The sequence below is a fragment of the Rasamsonia byssochlamydoides genome (assembly GCF_041956645.1).
Source record: "Rasamsonia byssochlamydoides strain NRRL 3658 unplaced genomic scaffold VTN77scaffold_2, whole genome shotgun sequence".
Taxonomy (NCBI): domain Eukaryota; kingdom Fungi; phylum Ascomycota; class Eurotiomycetes; order Eurotiales; family Trichocomaceae; genus Rasamsonia; species Rasamsonia byssochlamydoides.
This window is the reverse complement of record NW_027192385.1, coordinates 580,134-607,592: the sequence shown is the minus strand read 5'-3', so window position 1 is coordinate 607,592 and position 27,459 is coordinate 580,134. Positions and strand designations below refer to the sequence as shown.

The 27,459-nt window shown below is 51.0% G+C and overlaps 12 protein-coding genes across 12 annotated transcripts; 5 read left to right on the top strand and 7 right to left on the bottom strand.

Annotated features, from left to right (window-relative positions):
- Positions 1-138: 138 nt before the first annotated feature.
- VTN77DRAFT_2780 (uncharacterized protein) lies at positions 139-1,634 on the bottom strand (the record flags this gene model as incomplete). The annotated part of the gene is made up of 2 exons (XM_069418657.1): positions 139-1,302; positions 1,356-1,634. The coding sequence occupies 2 exons, from the start codon at positions 1,632-1,634 to the stop codon at positions 139-141; spliced, it is 1,443 nt and encodes a 480-aa protein (XP_069282261.1).
- A 614-nt stretch (positions 1,635-2,248) lies between these two features.
- Positions 2,249-3,359, top strand: VTN77DRAFT_2779 (uncharacterized protein; the record flags this gene model as incomplete). The annotated part of the gene is made up of 3 exons (XM_069418655.1): positions 2,249-2,300; positions 2,379-2,629; positions 2,700-3,359. 3 exons carry the CDS (start codon positions 2,249-2,251, stop codon positions 3,357-3,359), a joined length of 963 nt encoding a protein of 320 aa, XP_069282260.1.
- Positions 3,360-3,929: 570 nt separating this feature from the next.
- On the top strand, positions 3,930-5,686 carry VTN77DRAFT_2778 (uncharacterized protein; the record flags this gene model as incomplete). The annotated part of the gene is made up of 5 exons (XM_069418654.1): positions 3,930-3,994; positions 4,047-4,120; positions 4,175-4,529; positions 4,585-4,813; positions 4,883-5,686. 5 exons carry the CDS (start codon positions 3,930-3,932, stop codon positions 5,684-5,686), a joined length of 1,527 nt encoding a protein of 508 aa, XP_069282259.1.
- A 1,019-nt stretch (positions 5,687-6,705) lies between these two features.
- Positions 6,706-7,640, bottom strand: VTN77DRAFT_2777 (uncharacterized protein; the record flags this gene model as incomplete). The annotated part of the gene is made up of 3 exons (XM_069418653.1): positions 6,706-7,297; positions 7,352-7,422; positions 7,500-7,640. The coding sequence occupies 3 exons, from the start codon at positions 7,638-7,640 to the stop codon at positions 6,706-6,708; spliced, it is 804 nt and encodes a 267-aa protein (XP_069282258.1).
- A 1,258-nt stretch (positions 7,641-8,898) lies between these two features.
- Positions 8,899-9,966, top strand: VTN77DRAFT_2776 (uncharacterized protein; the record flags this gene model as incomplete). Its single annotated transcript, XM_069418652.1, has 1 exon — positions 8,899-9,966. The coding sequence occupies one exon, from the start codon at positions 8,899-8,901 to the stop codon at positions 9,964-9,966; it is 1,068 nt and encodes a 355-aa protein (XP_069282257.1).
- Positions 9,967-11,143: 1,177 nt separating this feature from the next.
- Positions 11,144-14,436, bottom strand: VTN77DRAFT_2775 (uncharacterized protein; the record flags this gene model as incomplete). Its single annotated transcript, XM_069418651.1, has 7 exons — positions 11,144-12,157; positions 12,210-12,299; positions 12,348-12,521; positions 12,571-12,714; positions 12,773-14,245; positions 14,308-14,362; positions 14,423-14,436. 7 exons carry the CDS (start codon positions 14,434-14,436, stop codon positions 11,144-11,146), a joined length of 2,964 nt encoding a protein of 987 aa, XP_069282256.1.
- A 1,328-nt stretch (positions 14,437-15,764) lies between these two features.
- VTN77DRAFT_2774 (uncharacterized protein) lies at positions 15,765-16,596 on the bottom strand (the record flags this gene model as incomplete). The annotated part of the gene is made up of 3 exons (XM_069418650.1): positions 15,765-15,812; positions 15,879-16,367; positions 16,423-16,596. 3 exons carry the CDS (start codon positions 16,594-16,596, stop codon positions 15,765-15,767), a joined length of 711 nt encoding a protein of 236 aa, XP_069282255.1.
- Positions 16,597-18,468: 1,872 nt separating this feature from the next.
- On the bottom strand, positions 18,469-19,554 carry VTN77DRAFT_2773 (uncharacterized protein; the record flags this gene model as incomplete). Its single annotated transcript, XM_069418649.1, has 2 exons — positions 18,469-19,177; positions 19,253-19,554. The coding sequence occupies 2 exons, from the start codon at positions 19,552-19,554 to the stop codon at positions 18,469-18,471; spliced, it is 1,011 nt and encodes a 336-aa protein (XP_069282254.1).
- A 909-nt stretch (positions 19,555-20,463) lies between these two features.
- On the bottom strand, positions 20,464-21,071 carry VTN77DRAFT_2772 (uncharacterized protein; the record flags this gene model as incomplete). Its single annotated transcript, XM_069418648.1, has 2 exons — positions 20,464-20,990; positions 21,056-21,071. The coding sequence occupies 2 exons, from the start codon at positions 21,069-21,071 to the stop codon at positions 20,464-20,466; spliced, it is 543 nt and encodes a 180-aa protein (XP_069282253.1).
- A 646-nt stretch (positions 21,072-21,717) lies between these two features.
- Positions 21,718-23,674, top strand: VTN77DRAFT_2771 (uncharacterized protein; the record flags this gene model as incomplete). Its single annotated transcript, XM_069418647.1, has 5 exons — positions 21,718-21,835; positions 21,901-22,232; positions 22,282-22,539; positions 22,589-23,553; positions 23,605-23,674. The coding sequence occupies 5 exons, from the start codon at positions 21,718-21,720 to the stop codon at positions 23,672-23,674; spliced, it is 1,743 nt and encodes a 580-aa protein (XP_069282252.1).
- A 587-nt stretch (positions 23,675-24,261) lies between these two features.
- VTN77DRAFT_2770 (uncharacterized protein) lies at positions 24,262-26,342 on the top strand (the record flags this gene model as incomplete). The annotated part of the gene is made up of 3 exons (XM_069418646.1): positions 24,262-24,664; positions 24,751-24,886; positions 24,956-26,342. 3 exons carry the CDS (start codon positions 24,262-24,264, stop codon positions 26,340-26,342), a joined length of 1,926 nt encoding a protein of 641 aa, XP_069282251.1.
- A 176-nt stretch (positions 26,343-26,518) lies between these two features.
- VTN77DRAFT_2769 (uncharacterized protein) lies at positions 26,519-27,418 on the bottom strand (the record flags this gene model as incomplete). Its single annotated transcript, XM_069418644.1, has 1 exon — positions 26,519-27,418. The coding sequence occupies one exon, from the start codon at positions 27,416-27,418 to the stop codon at positions 26,519-26,521; it is 900 nt and encodes a 299-aa protein (XP_069282250.1).
- Positions 27,419-27,459: the final 41 nt, after the last annotated feature.

Here is a 27,459-nt window from a genome sequence, read left to right as displayed (position 1 = left end):
GCTCAGCAACAGTGAACAATGCTTCTAAATTACTTTTAAGCTGACTTTCTAACCAATACTTGTGATCAAACAGAACTTTTCATTAAAGGTGTGGTATACAGTGTGCAGTTGCATCAGTACACATGATTGCAGAATGAACTACCCAAAACAGATCTTGTTGCCCAGATGGATGGCTTGTTTTTCTCCCTCACTCATGTCTTCCGTGGTCTGCCAGCGTCGTGTGCCCATACCCATCGCCCGGAGGCCGTCAGGATTCAACGAAGACCAGTCGACAGCTCCCTTGAATCCAATCTCTCCTGGGCCTCCAGCACCCGGGAAATCCCACGGAGGAGAATATCGGAGTGCTGCGTCCCGTTGCTTAACAAGATATTCAACGTTCATTTCGCATAGAGGAGTCGCAGGAATATAAAGGACACTTGAATCGCTAGTTCCCCGATGCTCTCTGTCCACAGAATGCAACGAGTCGCAATGCCATGCAACATAGTCCCCAGGCTCAACCCGAGGTACTGATACCATGGTCGTCAAAAGCTCCAGATGGGGATGTGTCACTGGATTGTATTCCTGACAGGCTCCCGGGACAGAGCCGGGAAAGGTAGCATCCAGGGCTGGAAGGGACGTGTCGACATCAAAGAAGGGCCGCAGAATGGTGTAGGCCGTGCTGTGTTTCAGCATAGGGCAGACATGCAGAGTGCCTTCTCCGGGACCTGTGTCAGACATCGATAACCAGCCTTGAAAGAACCTCAACATTGAGCACGCCCCAGCTCCATTGTATAAGTCCATCTTGGCCTTGACTCTGTGTTTGGCTTCGAAGGGATCGTATTCTTCCCAGTTTCCCTCCAGGATCTTGGAATAGACCCGGGAGTATTCGGGGTCCTCCCATCTTTCCAGTGATCCACCATCCATGTGCGGCCCCAAGGTGAATTTCGCGTCACCCGGCTCTCTGATCCTCAGGCGATCCGCATATGAGAGGGGATGTGTGACCGAAAGTTGCGTTTCGGGATCGGACGAGTGCCACAGGCGCTGAAGGAAATGCTGCGTCTGAAGCATGTTCGGGTGTGCTCGAGCTTCGGCCTGAGAAGGAGTCCAGTAGAGCTCATACACAGCAGGTGAGTCTGGCGGGAAGGCCTTCACCCGATCCCTGTTTGCAGCAATATATTCTTTCGCCCTTTCCTTCCATTCTAGGGCTGTTGACCTGGGGACGACATTGCGTATTACAACCGTACCGCGTTGACGTATCTCGGCCTTGGTTTGGTCTGATATTTGTCCGGAGACGATATCCGAATACGTGACAGACGGAATTATCTTTTGTCATCAGCAGATCGTCAGTCGCAATTTTCAAGAAGATGAAGACATACACTGCTTCCTCGCTGCCTGATTATTTCCACTTCCTCCTCCAAGCTACGAAGCAGTCTCTTCCAACTTTGCTTGAGGGCCTCCTCATTTCTTTTGAAGAGACTCAATTTCAAGTCTCGAAATCGTGGCGGCAGTGGCTCCGGCTTGTAATCGGGTCTCAAACTGGGGAACACAGACGAGATATCACCAGCTGCCTTGGTCATCCGGGACGACGACGACGCCGCCGTCGCCATTGTGACGGTGCGAACGGCCGATTTGGAAAGCAGTCTTGACATCGCCATATCGTATTTGGTTGAATACATGTCTCCATCTCTAGAGACGCCAGGCAATGCTTCAATGCTTCTATATACCTTTCATTCCTGTGCACCCTTCGGAGGCGACAAGGATACATGTCGGACATGCCAAAATGAGAAGCGGGTAATTTCCACTTTCGGCAACACCGCTCCTCGGATATTATTGTACCGACTCCCAAGATCGCTGCAGTTGCCAATTGAAGACATCCGCAATCAAATGACGGTGTAGAGTCATAGACAACAAATCCTGACGTCTCTCCGATTGTGGAGATGTGACTTATCTAATCCCTTCTAAGTCCCGAAGTCACTTTAAGAGCATTCACCTCAGAATTAGATGACTCGGGTATCCTTCTCTGCTCGGGAAACCTGCCTCGCCGGCATAGGATTCACCCTCCTTACCCCGCGAGCTTTCCCAATCGGTCCAGCATCGCAGCGAATCCCACCGAGAAGGAACGGAGAATGGAGCGAAGGACGTGGTCGAGGCCCGTGGGGATAGGTATATATATAGCTCTAAAATGGAAGTCCTTTTGTTGAGGTTTCGATCTCTACCTATCCATATTAATAGTCGATGATATATATGCGCATATATAGTTGCATTCACGATGGCTACCTCCGTCAAGGGCAAAACGGCAATCGTCACTGGGGCAGGCTCAGGTACGTACTGTACATACTGTACATACAATCAGACTCGTAAATGAGGGCCTTTGCATGTTTCTCACCACCTGGTCTTAGGAATCAATCTGAGTTTTGCAAAGCTATTGCTCGAAAACGGCTGCAATGTCCTGATTGCAGATCTGGCGCTGCGTTCAGAGGCCCAGATTGTCGTGGACAAGTACTCGGCCAAGTCCAGCGACTCTGCCCGAGCTGTTTTCCAGAAGACAGATGTCACCGATTGGCTGCAGCTAGAGAGGATGTTCAAGGTTGCAGAGCAGGAGTTTGGGGAGATAGATATCGTTTGTCCTGGCGCAGGTGTTTATGAACCAGTCAGTCTTCCTGGCACTTTGCCATTCCATCGATATATTTGACGTTTCTGACAATAGCACTGTTACATAGCATTGGAGCAACTTCTGGCGGCCTCCTGGAACGCCTGAAAGCCGAGATTCGCCGTCAGGATCACGATATGCACTGCTGGACATTAACCTCACGCACCCTATTCGAACCACACAACTCGCCATCTCACATTTCCTCCATCACAGGACATCAAAGACGCGAAAGCACATCGTCCATATTTCTAGCATCGCAGGCCAGAGCCCGACATTGGCAGCCCCCATCTACGTCGCTACGAAGCATGCCATCAACGGACTCGTACGGTCTCTGGCCAAGCTAGATGCTCAGTTCGGGATCCGTGTCACGGCTGTCGCCCCGGGGGTGATAAAAACTCCCCTGTGGACAGAACACCCGGAGAAACTCAAAATGGTCAATGAAGCGGTGGACGTATGGGTCACGCCGGAGGAAGTCGCCGAAGTGATGCTTGCTCTCGTTCAGCAGGACGAGGTCAGTGAAATCATTGGCGACAAGAATCGACGAGGGAAGATGTTCCCGGTGGAGGGCGGCACCATCCTGGAGGTCTCCAAGACGGTGCGGCCAGTGAGTGCGTTCAACGACCCCGGTCCAGGGGGGCGAGCTGGAAATACAGTCTCGGATATGAAAGTGGTCGAGGATGAGATCTTTGAGCTGTTGTCCCAGGATGATTGGGGGAAGTCGAATCTCTGAAGAGCAAGCTTGTTAAATCAAGAGGCAGGCATCTGATATGCAGGTCTCCTGATGCCACTAGCTCCCTCGTTCTTCATAATATGACAGGGGTTGTGGAATTGTCAATTTCCAATACAAGCAAATATTGCGATATTTTGTCATAATTTCTTCTTCATGCATGATGTGCTGTTCAACCTGTATTAAATGTACTACTGTATGATTCAAGGTCGCGTGTGTGGCTGGTAGTGGCTATTTTCGGCAATCTTATCCGCGACGGCCCCGGACTTTCTTAGTCCGCCCGCAGCAATCGTTACCCGTTAGAGTATGTTACTTGTCTGGCGCAAGACCGTGCTCTGATGCCAACATGATCTCCAAATCAGCTTCCTCCTCCAACCTCACAGCCAACACCCACACCTTATAGCAACGGTACACGCCTCTCACGACTCCTCTTCTCTTTTGCCCATACCTTTATTGCTATTATGTTTGTATTTGTTATCGAATCTTTCTCGTGAGGATTTTGTTGTCAAGGCGTGACTGTGACTCCGATCTTTCAGGGAGTGAGGTCTACACCGCAACCCCGGCATTTCACAAATGGTGGACGATGAGGTCGTTGTCGGATCCTCCTACGTTGGAGGATCTTCACACAGAACACGGAGGTACGTTCGTCCAAGTTGGAGGGTTCTTGTGGCGCCACGCTGACTTCGCCAGGCGACGAGGGAAGCGAGATGTCTTCCAAGGCCAGGCAAGCTGGATCAGCAGCGTGGTCAACTTAGTAAACACCAGTGAGTCAAGAAGGATCAACGTGTCTGGTTTGCTTGTTTAATGACGTCGATCAGTCGTTGGTGCCGGTGTCCTCGCCATGCCTCTCGCCATGTCTCACATGGGCATCGTCCTCGGAACGATAATTGTTGTGTGGGCTGGAATAACGGCTGGGTTCGGTCTTTACCTTCAGGCGAGATGTGCGCAGTATCTAGATCGGGGTTCAGCATCCTTCTTCGCCTTGTCACAGATCACGTACCCCAATGCAGCCGTCATTTTCGACGCTGCAATCGCTATAAAGTGTTTTGGTGTTAGTGTGAGCTACCTCATAATTATCGGCGACCTGATGCCGGGTGTTGTCGAGGGATTTGTTGGTGGAACTCCTGCGAGCGAGTTCTTGGTCGATCGGCATTTCTGGATCACTGCTTTCATGTACGGGCTGCTCCAGGCAGATTGTTGTTGTCGCAACCTGCTAATGACATCTCAGGCTCATTGTCATCCCACTGTCCTTCCTACGTCGTCTTGATTCCCTCAAATATACCAGCGTCGTTGCCTTAATCTCTATCGGTTACCTGGTGATTCTCGTCGTTTACCATTTTGCAAAGGGGGACACGATGGCTGAGCGTGGGCCGATTCGTGTCATTGAATGGGCAGGCGTGGTTCCTGCCCTCAGCAGTTTTCCTGTTATTGTGTTTGCATATACATGTCATCAGAATGTAGGCTTCCTCTCTCTCTCTCCTTTTTACTTCTGCTTGATTTAGACAGGATCAGCTGACGTTGAACAGATGTTTTCGATTTTGAACGAAATTAAAGACAACAGTCATTTCTCGACCACCAGCGTGGTGCTTGCCAGCATTGGTAGTTCAGCTTCGATTTACCTTCTCGTTGCTCTCACCGGTTACCTTTCGTTTGGAAACAATATTGGAGGCAATATCGTGGGGATGTATCCGCCTTCCGTCTCTGCAACGATTGGACGAGCAGCGATTGTAGTTCTTGTCATGTTCTCCTACCCCCTCCAAGTCCACCCATGCCGCGCGTCGGTGGACGCGGTGATGAAGTGGCGGTGGAAGTCGAGGTCATCGAACGGCAGCGATGTCTCGCCGCACCGGCATCCTCTGTTACCACGGGGCAACCGCAGCGGGCCCGAGCCCATGAGCGACGTGCGCTTTGCAGTCATCACGACGGCGATCATCGTCTTGGGATTCATCACCGCCATGACCGTCTCGTCCCTGGAATCCGTGTTGGCCTACGTCGGCAGCACCGGTAGCACGAGCATCAGCTTTATTCTCCCGGGACTGTTCTACTATAAGATCTCCTCTCCCGAATCAGACACGCACCAGCGCCTGATGAAGGAAGACGACGAAGTAGACACCGACGATCTCTCCGACGACGGGAACCATGACGAGCAAGGCCAAGGCCTGCTGAGCGGGAGCGGCCTGCTCTCATCCAGCGGCATCCTGAGCGGCGCCGGCACGCGCCAGTGGCGGAAGACGCTGCTCCGGCGGCTGAGCCTCGCGCTGACGATCTACGGTGTCGTGGTGATGGTCGTCTGCTTGGGAATGAACATATTCTTCCATGCATCGCATTAGAAGAGCAAATCAATCTGTCCATGACTCGTCACTCCATACGGGATAGACTATGACTATGACTACAGTAGTAATACTGTATATGACGGAGCTTGTTGTCAGGCCAGTGGCTATGATGATCATTGACCATTTTTTATGAATTACGGTTGTTCGTGTGTTTGCTGTTTTTCATTGATGATGGACAAACTCAAGGCAAAAAAGAGGGAAATAATAGAGGTGTACACGTCACATCACACACATAACTGTTATTATACTGTTATGTACATTGTCACCATCAACATGCCTTTTTTTTCTTTTGGCCCTTCGAACTCCCTTCGACTATTGTTGACATTGTATGTCAAAACAGATTAAATCAGGGATTTCATTTCGTTTCGTTTCGTTTTTTTCTCATCATTGGTCAGGTTATCAGGAGCAAGTTCCTTGCTTTTTTTTTTTACTTTTTTACTTTTTACCTCTTGGTTTTTTGCTTCTTGTTTTTATTATATCTAGAATGATATGACGTCGTTGATGAACCGAAAACTTAATTGAATCAAAACTGAATTGAAAACTGGATTAATTAAACTTGAGTTTGAATTGAACTAGAATTTTTTGAACTTGAATATAACATTATTGCCTGCTTCATTACTTACAACCCGAATTTGCATCTGCATCTGCAAATATTAAATTAATTACATCCTGACTGATACACGGTCGTGAAGGAGGAAAGAAAAGAAAAGAAAAGAAAAGAAAAGCGAGGAGAGAGAGAAGGAGGAAGGAAAGTCACGAACGACATGACAGACTTAACAAGTGAGGAATGAAGTGAGGGTGCACGTAAAATACATAAATTCAAATCCACAGATCCAGAGTATTAGTCGATGACAGGCTGACAGCATGAGTATACTATAGAGATGAGGTTCAGTCTGAACGACAACAAGCAAGAAAACAATCCCATGTCACAGTAGATACATATTCCAATCTTAGTACAATTCCTGATGGCCAGGTTGTGTTCAGCTCTCCTTCCGCTGGTCAGTACAGCCACCTATTTAATCGTTCTGGTTGCTCAGGATCCGCAGGATGGAGAGGAACAGGTTGATAATGTCCAGGTAGAGGGAGATCGCAGCGGCAATCTCCTCCTCGACGTGGTAGTGGCGCATGATGAGCTGGGTGTCCAGAAGAATGTACCCGGAGAAGACCAGCGACGCGACACCGCCATAGACGAGCTCGATGGTGCTGCTCATCGGGAAGAAAGCGGCCATGAACCCGAAGATGATCAGCAGCCACAATCCCCCGAACAGGTAGGGGATCCAGTGCGTGAAGTCATATTTGGTCTGGCACGCGAAGAGCGTCAGGGCGACGAAGACCCCCAGCGTGATGATGAGCGCCTGCACGACGATGCGCGCATCGTAGAACGAGGTGACGACGCTGATCGTGTAGGCCTCCAGTGCGGTAAAGAAGGACAGGAAGAGCAGGTTCGTCGGGTAGCTCTTGCGCTTCCAGTACGTCAGGAACATGAAGCCGATCGCGCCGACCAGGGACACGATCATCAGCCACGAGTTCGACTGGATCCATCTGCGGTACGAGTCGCTGAAGAAAGAGATTGCACTCAAGACTGTGGTCAAGAGAATCTGGACGGTCCTAGCGGGAAAAAGGTCAGTAACTGCTCCTGTAGGGGTGGTTCGGGACACTTACAGGATGGAGTAGACCTTGCGAATGAACTGCATACGGATGGGAAGGGTGCCCTCCCAAACCGTGCCTCCGAACTGAACAGCAGCATCGTCAGTTCTGTCACTTACTAGATATGTATGTACTTTCAAGAGTACACAGCACAAGTACACACCTTGAAATCATCGGGAACATTATCATCCTCCGTCCTTGGACCCTGTGCGGTCGCCTCGTAGGAGGGTGGGGCCTGAGGGTATGCCGGCTCCTCAAACGAGTCCCGCTGGGGAGCGGGCTGGTATTTCGCATTAGCAGCCATTTGCACTTGCGTTCACTTCCTCAATATCTCCTTAAATGGTATGCAGCAGAGAACTGATGGAGAAGACAGTGAGGATGGAAGAAAGAGGCCGAAGATGGAAGAAAGGAAAGCGGCTACATATTCCAGGCTCTCTGAGGCGTCAGCCTGGGGCCGGAGCATGACATCGGCTGTGGCGTCCTTATGTCACGGGGAGACAGCCGCAGAGCACAGCCACACCACAAGAAGCCTTACGTCATAGTCATTGACTAGGTGCCTACCTAGGTAGGTACCTCTATCGTCAATTGCACCCGACTCCTCCTCCGTCCGACCATCCCTCGAAAAATGCATAGATTCCTCGACTGCTGTAGTTACCTGGAAGGATATCGGGCGCTGCGTTTTGCAATGCTGCATCAATTGGGAAATCAGGACTTGGGCTCGCCTATGCGCGATACGCCAAATCATCCTCGATCATCTCACTCTTTAATATTGACACATCACCGGCCACAACATCTTCTTCCATATCATCTCATATGACATGATCATTGGCGCTCGTATCAAATCAGGAATTTCCATGGCGATTCGATTGACAATCGCACTGAGGAATGTTGCTTCCCTTGACCAGCTGCAGGCCGACCTGCACAGTGGTCGTACAGACACACGCACAAGGCTGAACTGGTGCACTACTATCTTGCCCATGCTTCAATAATTTCAGCCTCGCGAGCAGCCCCGCTTTTCTACTTGCTGTCATCATGAGACCGACATTCCTGAGGAGATTGTTAGGACCAAGGCCCCTCGCAACAGAGCAGGGAAATTTCGACGACGTCTCCGGCATATCGAACCTCTGAACCAGGACCGCTTCGTCCCATCGTTTGGTCTGAGTTGGCCCTCGATCTGTTGCTCTGCAAAAAAAACCGTTCATTCCAAATGCGCACCGCAACGCTGCCGACTTTTGACACCAGATGGCGTCATGACGTTAGAGATCCTTTTGCAGCTCCCCGAAATCGAGTTGCAACAAAGTCAGCATGCATAAGGTCTTCTGGCGATGCAAGCATTCTTGAGTCAAGCTCCGACACGTTGCAGGGGAAATATCTGAGGAGGAGCAGACCATTACAGCCTCCTCAGGGATGGAGTCCGAACCAAAACACAAAAAGCTGACATGACGATGGTCAATCAACTGCGGATTCTATTTGGCTCTTCGTGGACGTCTCTACTATTCGTCACCGTACCAGTCGGTTTTTCTCTATTCTACGCGGGCGTGAATCCTATCGCTGTCTTTCTGATGAATCTGCTTGCAGTCGTTCCATGTTCCGTCTTCCTGGGGCTTGCCACCGATGATTTAATGCGCCGTACTCTAGGAGCTTTGGTATATATGACTTTCGGGTATATTGAAATACACTTGCTTTCAACTGTAGCTCTGCTAATTCCTGCAAGCAATGCCGCTCAGCTCATCATCTCAGTTCTCCTTCTACGAAGCAAGCAAATCAATATTTTACAGATGTCACTCATCGGAAGCGTCGTGTCCAATATGCTTCTTATGTTGGGACTGGCATTTGTCCTGGGTGGTTACAACCGTTTCCACCAGCAATTCAACCTCGCTCTCGTTCAAGCCGTTGCTTCTCAGCTTCTACTGGCCATCGCGAGCCTCATTATCCCGACGGCATACGCAGTGCCACTGCAGGCCCCCAATAACCATGTCCTTTTGCTGTCATGTGTGGCTGCCTGCCTGCTGGTTGTCTTATACGGGGCGTTTTTGCTCTTCCAGACTAAGACTCACCGTGTCATGTTCATGCAAGCCAGCTTGAAGGTCGCCAAGCGCAGGTTTCAAGTAGAAGAGGGCGAGGTCCTGCAAGCATTTGCACGAATCGGCGCGGGCATTGCAGCGACCAGCGGCGGAGAAATCAACCAGGAGAATCTGACGATTTACCGCCAGCTCGAAGACCTCGAACCGCAGTTCAGCGTTCCCGTTACGATCGGCACGCTCGTCCTCTTCACAGCTCTCATCTCATTCCACACCGAATTCGTCTCCAACAGCGTGAGCGGCTTTTTACAAAATGCCGGCATATCGCAAAGCTTTACCACTCTCACCCTCCTACCCATTCTCAGCAACGACCCGATCACCTGTGTCGCGGCGTATAAGGACCGGATGGACCTGAGTATTGCGTACACACTGGGGAAATGCGTTCAGATAGTGCTCTTCGTTACGCCTTTCTGCGTCATTCTTGGACGGATGATTGGCGTACCGATGAGTATGCATTTCGGGTGGTTCGAAATCGGGGCACTTTTTTTTGTCGATTCTGATGGTCAATTCGGTCATTTCGGACGGCAAATCAAGTTGGTTCGTATATAGTGCCCTACTCTTGCCACTGTGCTACTAACTCGAGATGGAACAACAGGTTTGATGGCGTGCTTTTACTCTCTTTGTTTGTCGTGATCTCCCTGGCATCGTATTTTGTTACCTAGCATGCATGATCTAACATACTTTTCTATCACTATATACACGGAGTACAGCTTTCTTCTTAGTCGCCAAAGATGTGTTGTCATTTTCTTCTTTTCTCCCTAGATAACTAGGAATATCTGTCTATCTTTGTTGAGTCTAAGTGATTTATTGGTGTTATGATCTTTTCCTTGATTGCCTAGTGTTTGTCTCGTGCACCTTGCCTGTTTCCCTACACTTTCTTCCTCTCTCATGCAAGGATTTTGGTATGTACATAGCCGTTCATAGCGAATTGAATTGAGCTTCCTTGCACATCTATAGCTGGGCCGCAGAAATTTTTTGGGGGGGAGGGGGGGGGGGTCTTATAGCCACTACGTAGGGGCTGTGATAGGGGGAAAAAATTGATCATCTACGGAGTAAAAATGGTTAACGGTTAACATTCGATTCAGTGATATTAAAACTGGGGAAGTGAGTGTTCGAGAGGGTACAGTACATAGACGGTTTATAAGGCGAGGATAACGTCTAACCTTACTAGGAAATTGTCACGACATCGCTAAACCGGACGAGGTAGTTCCCCGACTGGCGGTATCCCCTTACTTAGTTGTTAAAATGTTCAAATTAGCGCCTTAGCATATATCTGCAAGAGTATTGGTCCAATACCTCACCGCTTTCCGAAGAATGCAGCAGAAAGAAATAGATAGGAAGGCGGTAAAGCTAACCAGCCAATCAGGTAAGCCCAAATAATGCGCTAATTTGAACATTTTGTTAACAACTAAGGGGGTATATACCTGGGCCCAATAATGTATGTACATACCTCCGTACCCAGCTCTTATGGCTCTAATAAAGCTCTCTCTATTCCTGATGTCAAAGACAGAACTCATGTCCACGTTCACATCAGAATCCTTTGAACAGGAAAAGAAGAAGAAAAGAAAGAAAAAAAAGAAAAAAAAACCATCCCAACTAGAGAAAAAGAGACAATGCCATGATTAAGATAGATATCGCTAAATCAGACATTCATCATGACATCAGTATGCAGGATATTTGTGGATGTATATATATAGGGGAAAAAATTGACATGAACGAGAATCTGTCATCTGGGAGTGTCCCGACATGCAGCCGGACTCGGCAGCTCCTCCTCTAGAAGAGCGCCCTCTTCCGACCGGGATGGTGTCGACATTTCATCGTCCTCTTCCTCATCCGTGCTTTCCTCCAGGTGCGTCTCCGGCTCGGCTGTCGTTCCCGACAGGGGATCTGGTAGTCTCTTTCGCTGGAAGTCCTGGGAATGTGCGGTCGCCATGAGATTGCCGACGCGAGTTATGGTGCCGGCGAAGGACGGACGACGTGCACGGAGACTAGGGGTCGCTGTCGGCAGCGTCGCAGATTCGAGATCGGCAGCTCTCGTGGTGGTGGCAGCCGGGGTCGGCGGAGCCTGCTCTTGCAGCGGCACTGCATTCTCAGCTGGACCACAGTCTCCAGCGCTGGACGGCAGTGGAACGTGGTATGGCAGGGGAATATCCCTCAGGGCACGGAACAAATGGACATTGGTGCAATGCTCGTTCTCCACGCGAAAGACCGTCCACATGCCTCGGCGGCAGATCTCGCTCAAGGCGACAAAGAAGCTCAGGAGCGCCGAGTGCTGAACGTCGTGAGCGAAAATGGCGTAGAAGATCCAATTAAATCGCACCACCACATCCATTACCATGGCCACATAGTAAATCCAAACCTTACGGAACGCGAGTAACTCGCGTAAGAATGGGTTCGGTGCATACGGATTGCACAAACTCCAATCCATCGCAAGATCCCAAACCGAAGCATACGCGGCATTGATAAAAGCGAACACGATAAAGATGACTTGGAAGCTGGTCGCTTGGTGAATCCGGTACATGCTCAAGGTCATGTAGTATAAAATGCCAAACATGTACTTGCCGAAGTTGACGAGATGAGGGAACACGTTCTTCGTGTCACGGTATCGACGGAGACACTGGAAACCACGCCAGATCGACGGAACAGTGCTGAAGAAACCCAACAGGCGGGAGTGGGAAGAATTACACACTGGTGGGTTTGTCCAATGTGTGGCATAAAGACAGAAGAACAATTCGACATTCTAATAGACAATGAGCATCAAGCCTTCCGTGAGAAGGATCGCATCTACTCACGCCCATGGCATATGTCTGGGAACAATACATATCCCCGAGAAAGAAATCTCTAAACTCGACCGGGTATAGACCTGCCAGAAGTAGACGCCACTGGAGGAGTTAGCAAATGAGGCACACACTGAGAGACCGGCCACATACATTGGAAAAGGCCCACCACTTCCTACTGTGGTGATAGAGTACCCTCGCCGGCAAGAACAGAACCACCACCGTTATGAATATCAATACGACGGGCCAGTAGAGGAACATGTCATTAACCCACGAAAAATTCAGCCACATGAACAATCCCAACAGAAGGAAGAAAAAGCAAGGTAACTAAGACTGCGTTAGATCTATACGACGATAAAAGAGGATTTAGACGCACCTCGGACAATTGGCGCCAGTCCAAGACGTGCCGGGTATCGAATTCAAAAACAAAAGTATAATTAATCTTGGTCTTGGACCAGATCATACAGTCCAAACAGAACAACAAGAAGTGAAAGACGATCAGGAAGTAGCCTCCATAAATCTGATGCCAGGAATTAGCAGGTGTGTCAAAAAAAAAGGTATCAAGGATGGAGACATACCTGCAGCAGATAGCTCGTCTGTACTTGGACTGTGGGATCCGGGCCATTGAGAAACCGTATACCCTGGATCAGGCCCTGGACGCAGCAAACCACCCCCGCTGCAATGAGGAGGCCTGCCCGGAAGGTGTTTGGGGAAAAGTCGTCTGGCCGGTTCTTACCACGGAGCTTGCCGACGGCGATTTTGCGGTTTCCCCGCTCAAAATAGCGAGCATAGAGATCCTCCACGACCACCATATGACCTTCGATGACTTCGCTCTGCACAAAGTACGCGTGGTTGACCTTGTCGGACATGTACCTCAGCGTCGGCCGCATATTGACGACCTTGTCGTATTTCTTGTTGATCTTCCGAAACGCTTTTCGATTCAGGTAAGCATAGGCCTTGAGGAGTTCCAAACCACGGTAGTATTCCTGCAACGCCTGCTTCAATTTCCTCTTGGCAGTTCGATACGGAACGGCCGGAACGGCAGGAGATTCGGGTCGTCGAACAAAGTCTCTGCGGTCAATCACGGAATCTGGTAAATCTGCCGGTACAGGACCCAGGGGAGTTCTGAGATCTGCTAATGCTCTCGAGTTTTTCCCAAATCGAGGCTTGCTGACGATTTGCGTCAACTTCGACCCAGGAATGAACCCATGGCCGTTCGCATGTCCGTGACCGTCATGGCTGGCAGCCCTCTTCGCAGCAAGAACCTCTGCCGTTCTTTGGTCCCGCATCATATGCAACTGCTGGCGGAGAACCTTCAGGCGATCGGTAGCTTCCTGTTCCTTTTGCCGATAAAATGACTCGATCTTAGCCAGTTCATCGTCCAGGAAGTCAAAGAATTCATCTTGTTTCCGATCAATCTCCGGGTAGACACTGCTCTGAAAGCTCTTGCTGGGAGACCCGAGATCGCCGCTTGTAAACACTCGTCTGAAGAAAGTTGCCTTTCTGGAAAAGGCTTCTTCTGCAAGTGAGCTCCCCCGCCGCACAAACGGGTCTTTTCCGCTTTGCAGGAGTGAGTAGGATCGCTCCCTCGGTGAGCGGCCTGAGCCAGCTTTAGGAAGAGAATCCTTCCGGGGAAGTGTTGAAGATGCTACCCCTTCTGACAGTCCTTTCATCGAACCATTGGCATCCTTAGGATCGATAGCGGGGTCAGGAAGTGTGAGCGAGGGTAGATCCGAGGCGGCGGTGTTAGGAGGCTCCGACACGATGCTGCCATAGCTTGTCACTATGTTGGAAAAGCGTGATCCGGGTGTTCTGAGCGGTCGCTGCTCCGATACGGGAGCTGCAGCGGGGTGGGATTGTGTTGGGGTTTGTGCCGCTGCAGAGCCATCTTTGGACGGTGGAAAATCTAAGGGAAATCGGGTCACGGACGTGGAGGTATTGGGGGGAAGATCATGGGGCGAATCTCGATATTCTCCGAGATTTCGACGAGGGGGAGTGCGGTTGACTTTCTGCAGAGCCCGCGAGATGGCCTTGATTTTCTTCTTGCCGAGCTGGGAGCAATTGAATGGTCAGCACCTGAGTATGCTGAGATGGATGGTCGTTGGATGCCTACCTTGTAGTTCAGATATTTGGCACGCCATTCCGGCACCAATTCCTGCTCGAGTTCTCTATCATTGGTGAATCGTTAGCAAGTTCAGGTCCATGTGAGTGGAAAGGGACGGACGTACTTGGCGAACTTCATGGTACAACGAAGAAACGAGCAATGGCATTATAAACATTAAAATTAAAATTAAAAACCCGTGCACCAAACTAAGCAATTATATCATTATTAGAAAGGAAGATCACAGGAAAATCCAAGCGCCTAGAGGCGCGCAAAGGTTGAAAATTTTAAAGCAGGAACTCGTCATTGACAAGTCAGAGCAAGCTTGGGTATAACATCAGCGTTGTTCAGGCTAGTTCCAAACTCATTGGCTGCCAAGCCTTGTCGGCACGCAGCCTCCGATCCTTCCCCTCATTGTCGTGGGGAGGAAGCTGCGTCCGCCGCCGTCCATTGGGCGGTGAGCTTGGGAGCACGTGCGCTCAGCCATTGCCAATAAGGTTTCCCACCGGCACGAGCTTGCAAGATGCGATCTTGCAGGAAATCGCAACGGTGCTGATGGAATCGATCTCAACAGGGCTACGCCTTGATAGATGTGATATGAGATCGACCTCCGCAGTCCAAGTACAGAATCATCAGTATTTATTGATTGAGAAGAAGTTCTGATGTGATTACACTATCGTACGAACTAGATGTACTCCGTATGTACTGTACTGTACATGCATATTCCTCCCTAGGTACGGAGTACAAGCACAGGAATGTCCGTAGACAAAAAAGTACAAGATGCACGTGCTCCAATCAGGCCTCGAGATAACATGTAGATCTTCCCAAACCCCAGAGTGATCCAAATTTCTCTCTCTGGAAGATGGGACTGAGGTGGAGAGATCGGGTAATTTTCCCGTCCCGTCTGGACGGAACCTTTCCTTTTGTGGACTGGACAGGAAACAACCTTGGAATGGATAATGCCCGCATTGTCCCAGACAATTGAAAAGATAAGGTAGTCATTGTTGGATGAATAATGACTACTGGAACCTTATTATTATTATCTGCTTCGTTTCCCATTATGCCCATGGTCGAGATAGCTATCACGTCGTGGACTGACTGGTCCAGGAATATAAATTCTCCGTCTTCCGCACATCCCTTACATTCCAGCACGGTTCCGCCCCACTACTTTAAATAAATCCCCGTCAACGGCACCAAACAATACTCCATACGGAGTACTCTGTACTTACCCCTGCCTTACCACTGCAAAAGTTACAATTTAGGGCCTGCAGACCCGTTCAGAAATCACACCCAAACTATACAAAACAACCGCTCCCACCTGTCCCGCAGCTATCATTAGTTTCTGTCCAGTCACTTAAGCTTTATATACAGAGTATAGATCACAACGTACCAACCTAGCATAAAATCCGGTTATGGTCGTCGATTCAGCAACTTTGGTAGACAAAAAGGATGTAGATGTATCGTTTTCTTCAAGATTGGGGGGAAATGTAGCTGTCCGTCCGCGATTGGTACGAATTCTGGGTTATATCAGTCAATATCAGTATGGGGCAACAGTGTTGGCGTTCTTTGACTGTGAAACTCACTCGGAAACCTCGTATCTGCAGATATTCTGTCTGCTGTACGTCCACACCCTCTATTATTTCCCCACCAGGACCATCGATTGGGAAATCGATTCTCTGATCTGTCGAATTGTCACACGGTCCGTAGCTTCTTGGCTCTGCGTCTGAAAAGGGCCCGGAGCGACCTAGCGTATGGACCTTCTGACCGTCAACAGCCGTGTTGTATGCGAAGTCTATGCCATAAATACGTTCAAAATCAACAATCCAGACCGTGATTCCGATAAGCTTGTTGAGATGGACCCCTTGAGGACCACCGTACAGGAGCACGGTTAGTGGCCGGTATTCCAAAGGCTGCCTTGGAATTTCTCGGAAAGCGGTCTCGTTTAAACAAAAACTGTCATCTGGCACGTCTGGAAACCATTGTGCGGTGTCTCTCAGAGTTGAGCGCTGATTACATGTATCAACGTCGCTTGCACCCTCGCTCGAGAAACCCAATGACACCATTTTGAACCCCTTGCAGCGGTCAGCATAGAGGCATTTCTATTAATAAAGATACGTTCCAGCTTACATCAAAGCCGCCCTTCAGCATCATCGAATCTGGATACTTTTTGGGCAGTACCAGTCGCATCTTTGGAACGCCGCCGGGATTGCCAAGCCACTTTGAGTCCTTTTGTCCCGTGTTAGTCACCGGGGAAATTGCTCGGAATCCTTTTGGATCGACGGCTAGATAAAGGTCAGGCATGCTGTATCTGTCTTCAAGGCAGTCAGCATCCATAGGGAACTCGTTCTGCGAAATTATATAGCCAAGGCAAATGTCTGCCCCGCTATCCTGCTGAAATCGAAGACCAGAGATATACTGGATGTCATTGAACTCCACGAACGAAACGAAGATATTAGCAATCTTGCGGGGCACATCCACAGTACGCGTCCACAAGGCCCTGCAACCTCTGCTAAAAAAAAAAAACTCATTCGGTCCTTTCAGTGCGCCACTTGTCAAGGTCCGCGACAAGTCATCGTCCAGCACATCAGGTTCGAAGAAGGATCGTGACGGACGCCCCTGAAGAGGAATGATGATAAACGAGCGACGAGATTTTCCAGTCGGAGGAGAAGGCTCCAAATCCGACAACGATTTCTGAAGTTGGGGGTGGCTGTTTTACCCTTAGATATAGCGTTTTCCAGCTGCATCTCTTCTTGGCGTGAGGTTTGCGAGCTTCGAAGATAGAGTGGAATTCAAAGCCGCGCTGAAAACGAGAAGCCCAGAACGCTTCGGGCAGCGGAAGACAGCAAATACGGACGACGCTAACTTGAGATTCAAGACATCTTTGGAAGGCAGATGGAGCAGAATCTGTTGTAGAATCTCCATGAGGAGCGATGTAAAAGGATTCTGCGAGTCGAGGGCAACTTTGGAACCTTCCTGTGCTTCTTGACCGACCAGGTCGAAGCTCTGCTGCAAGATCCACTCAAGGTCCCGTATATCCAAGGGGTTAGAGGAATACACAGTCTTATCGGGAGATTTCCAAGGCAGATCGTCGACAACAGACTTTCTGCTCAGCTTGCACTCTTCCCCTGGGAGGAGGTTGTTTGGATCAGGTGTGTATTTAACCAATCCACCAAAGTCATGACCCCAATTTAGTTGACCTTGCTGCACGGGACAGGACCGACAAAAGTTGTTGAGAAGTCGGATGTCGACATCATCAGGGTGATATAGTTCCTTCAGTAAGACCCAGCAGGCATCGTGGAATGGGAATCCCCAAGCTGACTCTACCGTGGCAGGAGGAACAGCTAGTGATTTGTCACCGAAGGCGGCTTTGAAAAACACAATGTCCACCAGCGACGCTGGATCAAGATCGGGATCATCATAACGGGAAGCTGGATTCGTGGGTGCCGTGTCTGATAGACGAGTTCGGATGCCCACGCCGGAAAGACTTCATCGTCCTCCGTATAAACAGCACGAAACTCGTTCACCCAGACCGAGTCTCTTCGGCCGATGTCCACGCCACATAGAATACAACTAGCAAGCGTGGGACTCATTGGCGTATGATCTTCTATTGGCAAGCCCCGATAGTTGTCGTCTTTCAAGGCAGTCGAATAAAATCAGGCGTTTACTGTACGGCTTGTAGACAAGTTCTAGTACCTAAGCTCCGAGCAGGGACAGCGGTCTGCAAGCTGCTGACAGCGAGTTTTGCCTGTTCCAGTATGGCGAGAGTTGACTGCAGGGATGACATTGAAAAGGTATATGGGCATGTTCGCAAAACCTTGATGTAGAACTTGATCATCGTTGACGTTTATTTTTAAGAGCGCTTAAATGTTAAAAGGAAAACAAAAAAAAAAGGAAAGGAAAAAGAGATGGCAACTTGATCCTGGTATATGTACTGTGCTATCGATGTTGCGGCTTCCCGATCGAGAACTGTATCAGCAAGCAGTGTCTCCTTCTAGGAAAACTCTTCTAGTCAATAAGTTGCTCTTGGATCCTACCATCCAACCTAAACCTTTTCTTTTATATCCTTCACCAGCTACAGGCTCTTAGATTTGTCTATTCTTCGATCTACCTAAAGATTTTTTTCCTACCCTCTTTATAACTTTTACCCTTCAGTCAAAATTCCACATACTTCAGCTATCCCGTTCTTCTCCATTTCGTCTCCTCTCCGTGGCCATCTGTCCCATCTCCCTCACCCTCCTCCTCCCTGGGCCGCACAGTACCCGCTCCAGGCCCCAATGGCATGGATGGTGGCTCACCCTCTCCGATCCAGTTCCCCTCCTCGTCAAAGTACTCATGCATGTTCTCCGCCGTGATCCATCCGGAGCTCCCATCCACTGGGGGCGGCAAGCCGCCGTCATTGCTCCCGGGAGCGACAATGCCAGAACGAAGAAGAGATCCGACACCACCCTGTTCGTCCATGCCGTAATCCTCGTCATCTTCCTCGCCGTGGCTAATCGGGTCTGGATGGAGGTTCGAGCAGGCGGAGACGGCGGCAAACAGTGCTTGCGTGGCTGTCTCCGGCTTATTCTCGGCTCCGTCCTCCGCCGCCATATCGGCCGCAGTCAGAGCAGTTGTTTCCGTTCCAGCGGTGTATGACCCCAGAGCTGCGCTCGCTGCTTCTGTCACAGGTGGCGGGATGATCGTCAGCGTGACACTGTCTTCCTCCTCATCCTCTTCACTGAGCCCCTCGGCGGAAGGATTGGCGATCTGCATGTACAACCCCTGCACTTCATCGCCTCCTGGCACGTCGGGGAGACGTAGCCTCTGGATTGCATGTAGCGATATCGACGGGTAGGGGATCGCAACGCCGGATTTAGCCGCGGTACGAAAGAGAAGGAATTTGCTAGAAAATAACACAGATATTAGTCTCTTGACAAAAAAAACAATAATCGAAAAAGTAAGATCCTCACGGACGTACTCAGATGTAACCCATACATCCACATCGTCAATGACGACCTCCTTTTCCTGCGTCGTCTCTCCGCCGGCTTCTTGTGCAGTCGCTGACCCATTCACCGCATTGCCGTTCGTAACAGCAGGGCCACGCAAGGCATTGAGCGCTGGCGCCGCGGTAAGATCGCTCTCGAGGATGACAACTTTGCATCGGTCGCTGTGGTAGTGTAAAACCGGGGGACCGTCATAGAAGGATTCGGGAGTGCGCGACTGGTGTTCCGCCAGAGGGGTGAAGGATGAAGCGACAGGAGGCGTGTGAAAAACCTCCATTGTGATAATCTGTAAACCTTGCCAGAAGCTAAGGTTTGTTTTGTATGTTGTCGATGGGTACCTAGGTAGTAAACACGCGCTTTGTCACTTACGTAGGTATTTTTGGGTGGGATGTCAAGAAGATCCAGGCACGGAGGGGCAGCGGGAAACTTCTCCGGGGCAGGAGCTTTTCTAAACTTTACTGCCGGGAGTAGCTGCGGATGTCACATAGTTCTTCTACAGGAGAGAGCTTGCAGGACCGGGATATGAGGTACAAGGGAAGAAACTATCTAGTCTTCTTTTTTAGGATCTAGGTAGAGTGATTTAGGTTTATCCCCATTAGTGCTGGGTTACAGTGATGAGTTATCACAGCCCATATAATCAAGTCCCTCAAAATGTATAGTTATCTCCATCCCCCACCACTCAGGACACCAAGCAACTGCACGGATAACCACGAAGCGCTTTCCCACGTTGCAATACCAGGTTACGCTATTAGAGCACAATATTCTTTTATTCAACAAAATCTCCTAGTCTTGATGGATCTAATCTCCATCGTGAAGCGTGTTTGATATCACTCCAGACGATATACAGCGCTTCAGCCGTTGAGGTCAGCTTCCTGCCGTCTTCTTCCAACCGGATGACACGTAATCAAGGTCATCCAACTTGGTACGCGATCTCATTGACGCTTCGGCATCTGGACGATCTCGCACCTGATGATAGGCGCTGTGTTCTGGCGTAGACGAGGTATCTCGATACTTCGTCACGAAGGGACTCGTGAATGATCTCGCCATCCTTGTAAACTCCAATATGCAGTGATTTCCCTCCATAACAAGGGAGGAGTACTTCGACGGAGTGGTGTTACACTGCCCATCATAATCTCGCAGGCATGGGGAGAATCGTCTTTGGTATGATCTGCAGTGTGGATGCTGTTCATTTGACATCCAGGCCACCGAACGCTCGATCCAGCTCTTCACCCTCGTCACGTGGTACGATCGCCGGAGTCTCCTGAGCATCCTGATCTGTAGAACGGGAATCCAAGAGGCTCTGCTGCTGTGACTTATCGGAAGAGGCCGGGGTTGACGACGCTTGGATGGGCTGTAGGAGCTTCTCCTCACGATCCAGCCACCCTGGCGCAACCCGTCTCTTCTCAGCCAGTTCTCGTTGCTTAACGGACTCTTCCCATTCTTTAATGAGCTTCTCCGCATCGGCTTGCGTCTTCTTCAGATGTTCCTCCAGAGACTCGCAGGAGGCCAGGATCTCATCTGGATGCGCTGCGTGACCGCCGCTGGAAGAGACGACATAGCGAGCCTTGGCATCGGGATTGGCGGGATCGACTGTGACGGAGGGAGGAAGAGTCGAGGAGACAGATTTGTAGGTATACGGTAGGGTCACTGCGGTGGGAAGAGAGATGAAAGGAGAGACCGTCAAGGGCACCTGAGCCAAGAGAGGATGGGGACCTGCAGTCTGTCAGTATGAAGTGACCGAGATATGCGTAGAGAGGGATGGCATCAAACAGACGTACGATATGACTCGTACATGGTGACAGCTGATATATTATTCCTGGATATAGTCGTGAATCAAGTGCGGCTGAGGAAACTATTATTATGATTAATCTCCCCGCAGATGGAGATCAAGCCGAACCATGGCTGGGCGCCACCAGCCATCATTTCCTCCATAACAGCGACTTGCCGGCAGCCGGCCAGACCGCCCAGTCAGCACCCCTCGATGTTCTTTTCGCCTGCATAAATCTTCCTGGTCCTCACTCCCCGACCCAGCAGCCTCTGTCGCCTCCTGATTGCCCCTCGAGCCGCTGGTGCTTCTGCTGCCGGTTCCGCCCCTGTCATTGCAATATTGGTTCTGCCTGCAGTCGCCCGAGGAATTCCCAACCTTCACGCGACCCCACGATCTGCCAACTCCCTCTTGTTTTGGGCGCGACAGGGCACCAACCGGGTTGCCTGCGACTGGAGACTCATCTTCTCAACCTTTCAACCGTGACTGTCGTTTTGGTGGCATTAAGCATTTCTGCTTGATTGCTTGATTACTCCTAAAAGCGCGACCGATTACCTTGTGCGCGGTTCGCCCAACTGCGGCACACCCTTCCACCATACCAACGCCGCCATCCACCGTCGCAGAATCTGACTGTTTTACGGATAAGAAATCCTGCCTGCAAACCCTTCTGTCACGATGGAGCGGCAAATTGAGCGTGCGGTGACGCACAAGAAACCCGTCCCCGAAATCGACTTTACGCTGCATACAATGGAAGATGGCACCCAGGTGTCCACGCTGGAGCGAGTTGTGAAAGGTACGAGTGGCTCCTAGATTGATTGATTTCTGCTCTGCGATTCCCAGGCTGATGTTCTGGAATAGAGGTGCAGGCCCCGGCCCTCAATACGCCGGACGACGACGTCTTCTGGTCTCGCGAGGATCCGACCAAACCAAATCTCCAATTTCTCAAGCAGCACTTCTATAGAGAGGGGCGGCTCACGGAAGAGCAGGCGCTGTGGATTATAAACACCGGCACACAGTTGCTCCGGGCCGAGCCAAATCTCCTGGAGATGGATGCTCCCATCACAGTCTGCGGTGACGTCCATGGACAATATTATGATTTGATGAAACTGTTTGAGGTCGGCGGAGACCCTGCGGAGACAAGGTATCTGTTCCTTGGTGACTACGTGGACAGAGGCTACTTCAGCATTGAGGTCGGTGATCATCTCTTTTTCTCATGGCTGTATACTGAACTCTGGCTAGTGCGTCCTTTACCTCTGGGCTCTCAAGATCTGGTATCCGAATAGCCTGTGGCTCCTGCGGGGAAACCATGAATGCAGGCATTTGACGGATTATTTCACGTTCAAGCTCGAGTGTAAGCACAAGTACACTGAGCGGGTTTATGATGCTTGCATGGAATCCTTCTGTGCGCTCCCATTGGCTGCCATCATGAACAAGCAGTTTCTCTGCATTCATGGCGGTCTCAGCCCAGAGTTGCATACTCTCGAGGATATTAAAGCTGTAAGTGAACGCCATGCGCTGCCCAGCAGGTTGCTAATTGCGGGAACAGATCGATCGCTTCAGGGAGCCCCCAACGCATGGTCTGATGTGCGACATCCTCTGGGCTGATCCATTGGAGGAATTCGGCCAAGAGAAAACCGGTGAATATTTTGTTCATAACAATGTTCGAGGCTGCAGTTACTTCTTCTCCTACCCCGCTGCCTGCGCGTTCCTTGAGAAGAACAACCTATTGTCCATCATCCGAGCGCACGAGGCTCAGGATGCTGGCTATCGGATGTACCGAAAGACCCGTACAACGGGTTTCCCTAGCGTTATGACCATCTTCAGCGCCCCCAACTACCTCGACGTATATAACAACAAGGCGGCCGTTCTGAAATACGAGAATAATGTTATGAACATTCGGCAATTCAACTGTACCCCTCACCCTTACTGGCTTCCAAATTTCATGGACGTCTTTACGTGGTCACTCCCGTTCGTTGGAGAGAAGATTACCGACATGTTGATTGCGATTCTGAATACATGCTCCAAGGAAGAGCTGGAGGAGGACGCTCCGTCGTCTGTTTCTCCAACTGGCCCGTCGTCCCCTCCTCTGGCTATGGACACCGACGATCAACCTGATCAACCCGATCAGCCCGATCAGCCCGATCAGCCCGACCAAACCGATCAAAGCGAATTCAAGAGACGGGCCATCAAGAACAAGATTCTGGCCATTGGCCGTTTATCCCGTGTCTTCCAGGTCTTGCGTGAGGAAGCTGAACGTGTCACGGAACTTAAAACCGCGACCGGCGGCCGTCTTCCTGCCGGAACCCTCATGCTCGGGGCGGAAGGTATCAAACAAGCGATCCACAACTTCGAGGACGCCCGTAAAGTCGACCTGCAGAACGAGCGACTACCGCCATCGCAGGAAGAAGTGGCCCGGAAAAGTGAGGAGGAGAGGAGGGCCGCGTTGGAGAGGGCCGCGAAGGAGGCCGAGAATGATACCACTTTGGCCACTGTAGCCAGGCGGATCAGCATGTGAGTTGTGGTCGTTCCCCTGTTGTTTTTCAACCCAGCTAACGATCACAGGTCTGGAAAGGAAGGCAGACGCCGAAGGGAGGCAAGGGAGGCAGCAACAAATCGTGAATCATCGCAGTGAGGCTCATCTCATACCTTGCCTATTCCTTAAGAATATACCCATCGCAAATTTAATCCTGTCGATATGTCCTTACCACGAATGCCATTCGCTCGTCGACATATAGAGGCGCTTCCGTTGCAGCGGGATTACCTAACGACATAGGGAGAGCGAAGGGCTTTTCTGCTGTATCTATCTGTACCTATGCATTGAGGGGGCTATGAATTCAGTTGTGGGTATTGGAACACTGTCTGAGTGTACCCAGGAGAGAGAGATTTGTGTTCTTTGACAGGGACCTGGCCGTCCGCATGTCTTAATCTTAAGCCTTACGAGATGATGAATACATCCAAGTATTATTGATCTGAAAATATTATTCTTTTTTTTTTCCTGTGCGGTACATAATGCAAGTCTGTTAATAAATTCGTTGTCGTTGTACTCTATTTTGGCGGATCGAACTCTGGTTGGTAGCACAGTTACCCGCAGGAACCCGCGGGTTGCGGAAACTTCCTCCAAGGAACGGCCCATCTAAAATAACTCTCTTGTCTGGAGGCCAACTACGGGTTCCTACCCAAGTCAATTTCACCAGCTTTTCTTTCCTCTTATCCCAACTAATGCCTCCCAGGATTCGCGGCACGCTCTCCAAAGGCTTGTCGCGCCTTGGGGACGGAGGGGCAGGAGCAGCAGCAGCAGGAGGAGGCGTGTTCTTCTGTCCATCCTGCGCCACTTGGAGGCGGACGCTGTCGACGCGTCCCCATGCTGGCAATAATGGCATCTCTCGTCGAAGGAAAGAGAGCCATCTGACCACAGCTCTTCAGAGCGACGGTCGTCGCCCTGCCTCGGTGCTGGCGACTTCGGCGGCGGTCAATGTAAATAGAAATATCCCGGCGCGTTTCCGAGAGTTGTATGAAGCGTTGGATGAGGTGAGAGAGGCTGTGCCAGACCAGATCAGTCTGAGTCGATTCCAGCTGGCAAAGCGGGGGTTGGAATCGGAGGAGCCTGTCATTCGGGTTGCTGGTGAGTAGTACCTTGCCATTTGCTCAGTTGTTTTCTATCATATTTCGATCTAAGAGAGTGCTTAATTAATGGCGTTCTCCTACCAGTTCTCAGCCTGAACGACGTCTCCGCCACACGCCGACTAGTCCGATTACTTCTTGCAGATCCATTGAACGCGAGAGAGCCGTGGGAGGATCTTCTGGACTCCTACGGTACAGATGGGTCACCAGGATTACTTATACGGTTTGTCTACGTGATCCAGAGTGTCAGAATCAACATTGGCTAACGGGTACTTCTGTTCTTTTCTCCCAGATATGGCGAAGAGTCGGGTGTCATCCAGAATAACCTGCTGCCTACGATATCTGTTCCATCCACCCTCTTGAAGAAAGGCAACATTGAAATCTTGGTGAGCACATTGGGTGCTGGGACGGAGCCGGCAGGTGCTCGTATCACTGAGGAATCCGTCCTTGTCCCGACGATCACGATCCCCACATCTCATACGGGTAGGCATAACGCCATCCGGTATCCGGTACACAGAAGCATAGTTTGTGGGACTGGTGTAGACGGTCTGCTTGCGTACAGCCGATTGATTTCTCTCGCTAGCCCCCAGAGAGGCGAACGGTCGATCCACGGTGCCATTGAGCTGAATATAGAGGGGGAAAAGCAGAAGGCCCATAGTAAGGTGACGTTTGTGGACACGAGGCAAGCTGATGAGGCATTGGCAAAGTTCCGTGAGTCGGTCCAAAATGCGTCGGACTATGAGCGTGGATGGACGGCTAGCGGAGTTCAGCCCCTCGTGGATTGGCTAGCCACGACGAAAAACAAGGAAGGTTTGGACCAGGACTTGGAAACACTCATTCAATCGTTGCTGGATGCGGCTGAAGAAGGGGTGATAGCCAAGGAGGCCCAACACCTCCGGGAACAAGAAGCGACATCCATATCAGAAGAGGTGCGTCAACGCCTGGACAGGACGGTATCTGTTTGGGCGGAGCGGGCACACACTGAACTTCAAAATTCCCTCGAAGAAGGGTTTGCGAGCAAGCCTTGGCGGGGGCTCGCGTGGTGGAAGCTGTTCTGGCGCGTTGACGACGTGGGAATGATTACGTCGGAGATTCTGGAAAAGCGATATCTCTGCCAGGCTGAGAAAGAGCTGATCTGGACTGCCGGCCAGGTTAAGCAAGCGGGGCTGCTTAATGAGCCTGTGGACTCAGACCTGCCAGAGCCATCTAGAGCGACAGATAACACAGACAGCGGAACAGTTCCTATGAAGGCAGAGCAGCCGTGGCCGATGCAGGTGGCCACGAGTCGCTTCCAGCTCAGCAATACAACGGTTCCGTCCCTGCAGGCACTGTCGCAAGGCCTGGTGTTCTTCAGTCTCTCCACGACCGCGCTGACATCAGCCCTCTCGGCGCTGTTGTACGCATCTTCATCAACCTCGATGTACGAAGCCTGCACGGTTGCCGCTGTGGGGTTGATCTATTCCCTGCGACGGCAGCAAAAGAAGTGGGAGACGGCGCGCACCTTCTGGGAGAAGGAGGTGCGCGAAACGGGGCGCAAGGCTCTGATAGAGACGGAGCATCTTCTGCGCACATTGATCCGGGATGGTGGTCGTGGACGGATGGAGGATTTGACAGAGACGCGTGCGAGAGCGGCCATTGAACGGGCGAGAAAGGCTCTTGAAGCTGCGAAGCACAGATGAGCGTAGCTGTCGACTTGGTATGTCATGCGAACTGTATGTATGTACAGTACAATAGACGATAAAACACCCTGGATGTACAGTAGAGAGAGAGATGCACTTTCATTTGTTCTCAATTCTCGCTTCATTCCGTAGTTTTTTTTTTTCCTATTCATACTTTTATTTTTCCATTGATAAAATCAAGTCAACTCAATACTTCCGTCAGGCACACCCTGTCGGCTCCGCAGACGGCGCGCGAAGAAGCGCATGACGGGCAACATCTCGTCTCGATTCCGCGGCATGCCGTCGCCCTTTCTGTTCCAACGATGCAGCTCGACGAATTCAAACACTTCTTTTGTCCGCCGCACGGCCGTGTCGGTGACGGCGGTATCTGAATCGTCACGGCCAGCGAGGAGCAGGACGGGGGTGCGATTCTTGGGGCCGACAGTGCTGCCGGAGAGAGGGTAGGGAGCGCCGAAGGAGACGACGCCTGCGAGGGAAGGGTCGGGGTCGACGTCGCTGCTCTGATTCGAACTACTACTACTGGATGTAGGAGTAGTATTCGTAGAGACTGAGACTGTCGCTGGCGCTGGCGGAGGATGCACCCCCAGCTCCCGCGCAGCCACCAGGGCCGCCATCCCTCCCTGCCCAAACCCCAACAGGAGGATATCACGCAGGCGATAGCCACATTTGCGGACGAGGACATCGCTCACGACCTCGCGAGCCAGCGTCTGCACGGCGGAGCGCGAGAACCCAGCGTCCATATCCAGCCCACCACCACCACTCCCTGCCCCCGTACCCTCCTGGTCAAAAATGACATCATCGCCCCAGTGGTAGCCCTCGATACCGACGAGCGCGAGGGGCAGCGGCGTGGGCGCTTGCACCGTGACGCAGATCGTTTCGGGGAGGTTGAGGGCGCGGCCGAAGGAGGCGAATTTGGCGGCGGTGTCGCCGAGGCCGTGCAGGAGGAGGAGGATGTTGCTGGGAGGTGTTTGATTTGCAGGAGGTGGCGAGGTGGTTGATCCTGATGGGCTGGGGTAGGAGATGAGCACGGTCAGGTGGGAGGGGAAGTCGGAGGGGAGGGGGATTTTTTTCGTCATGTTTGCTCACGTCTGGACATTAGAGGAAGATCAGGTAGGTT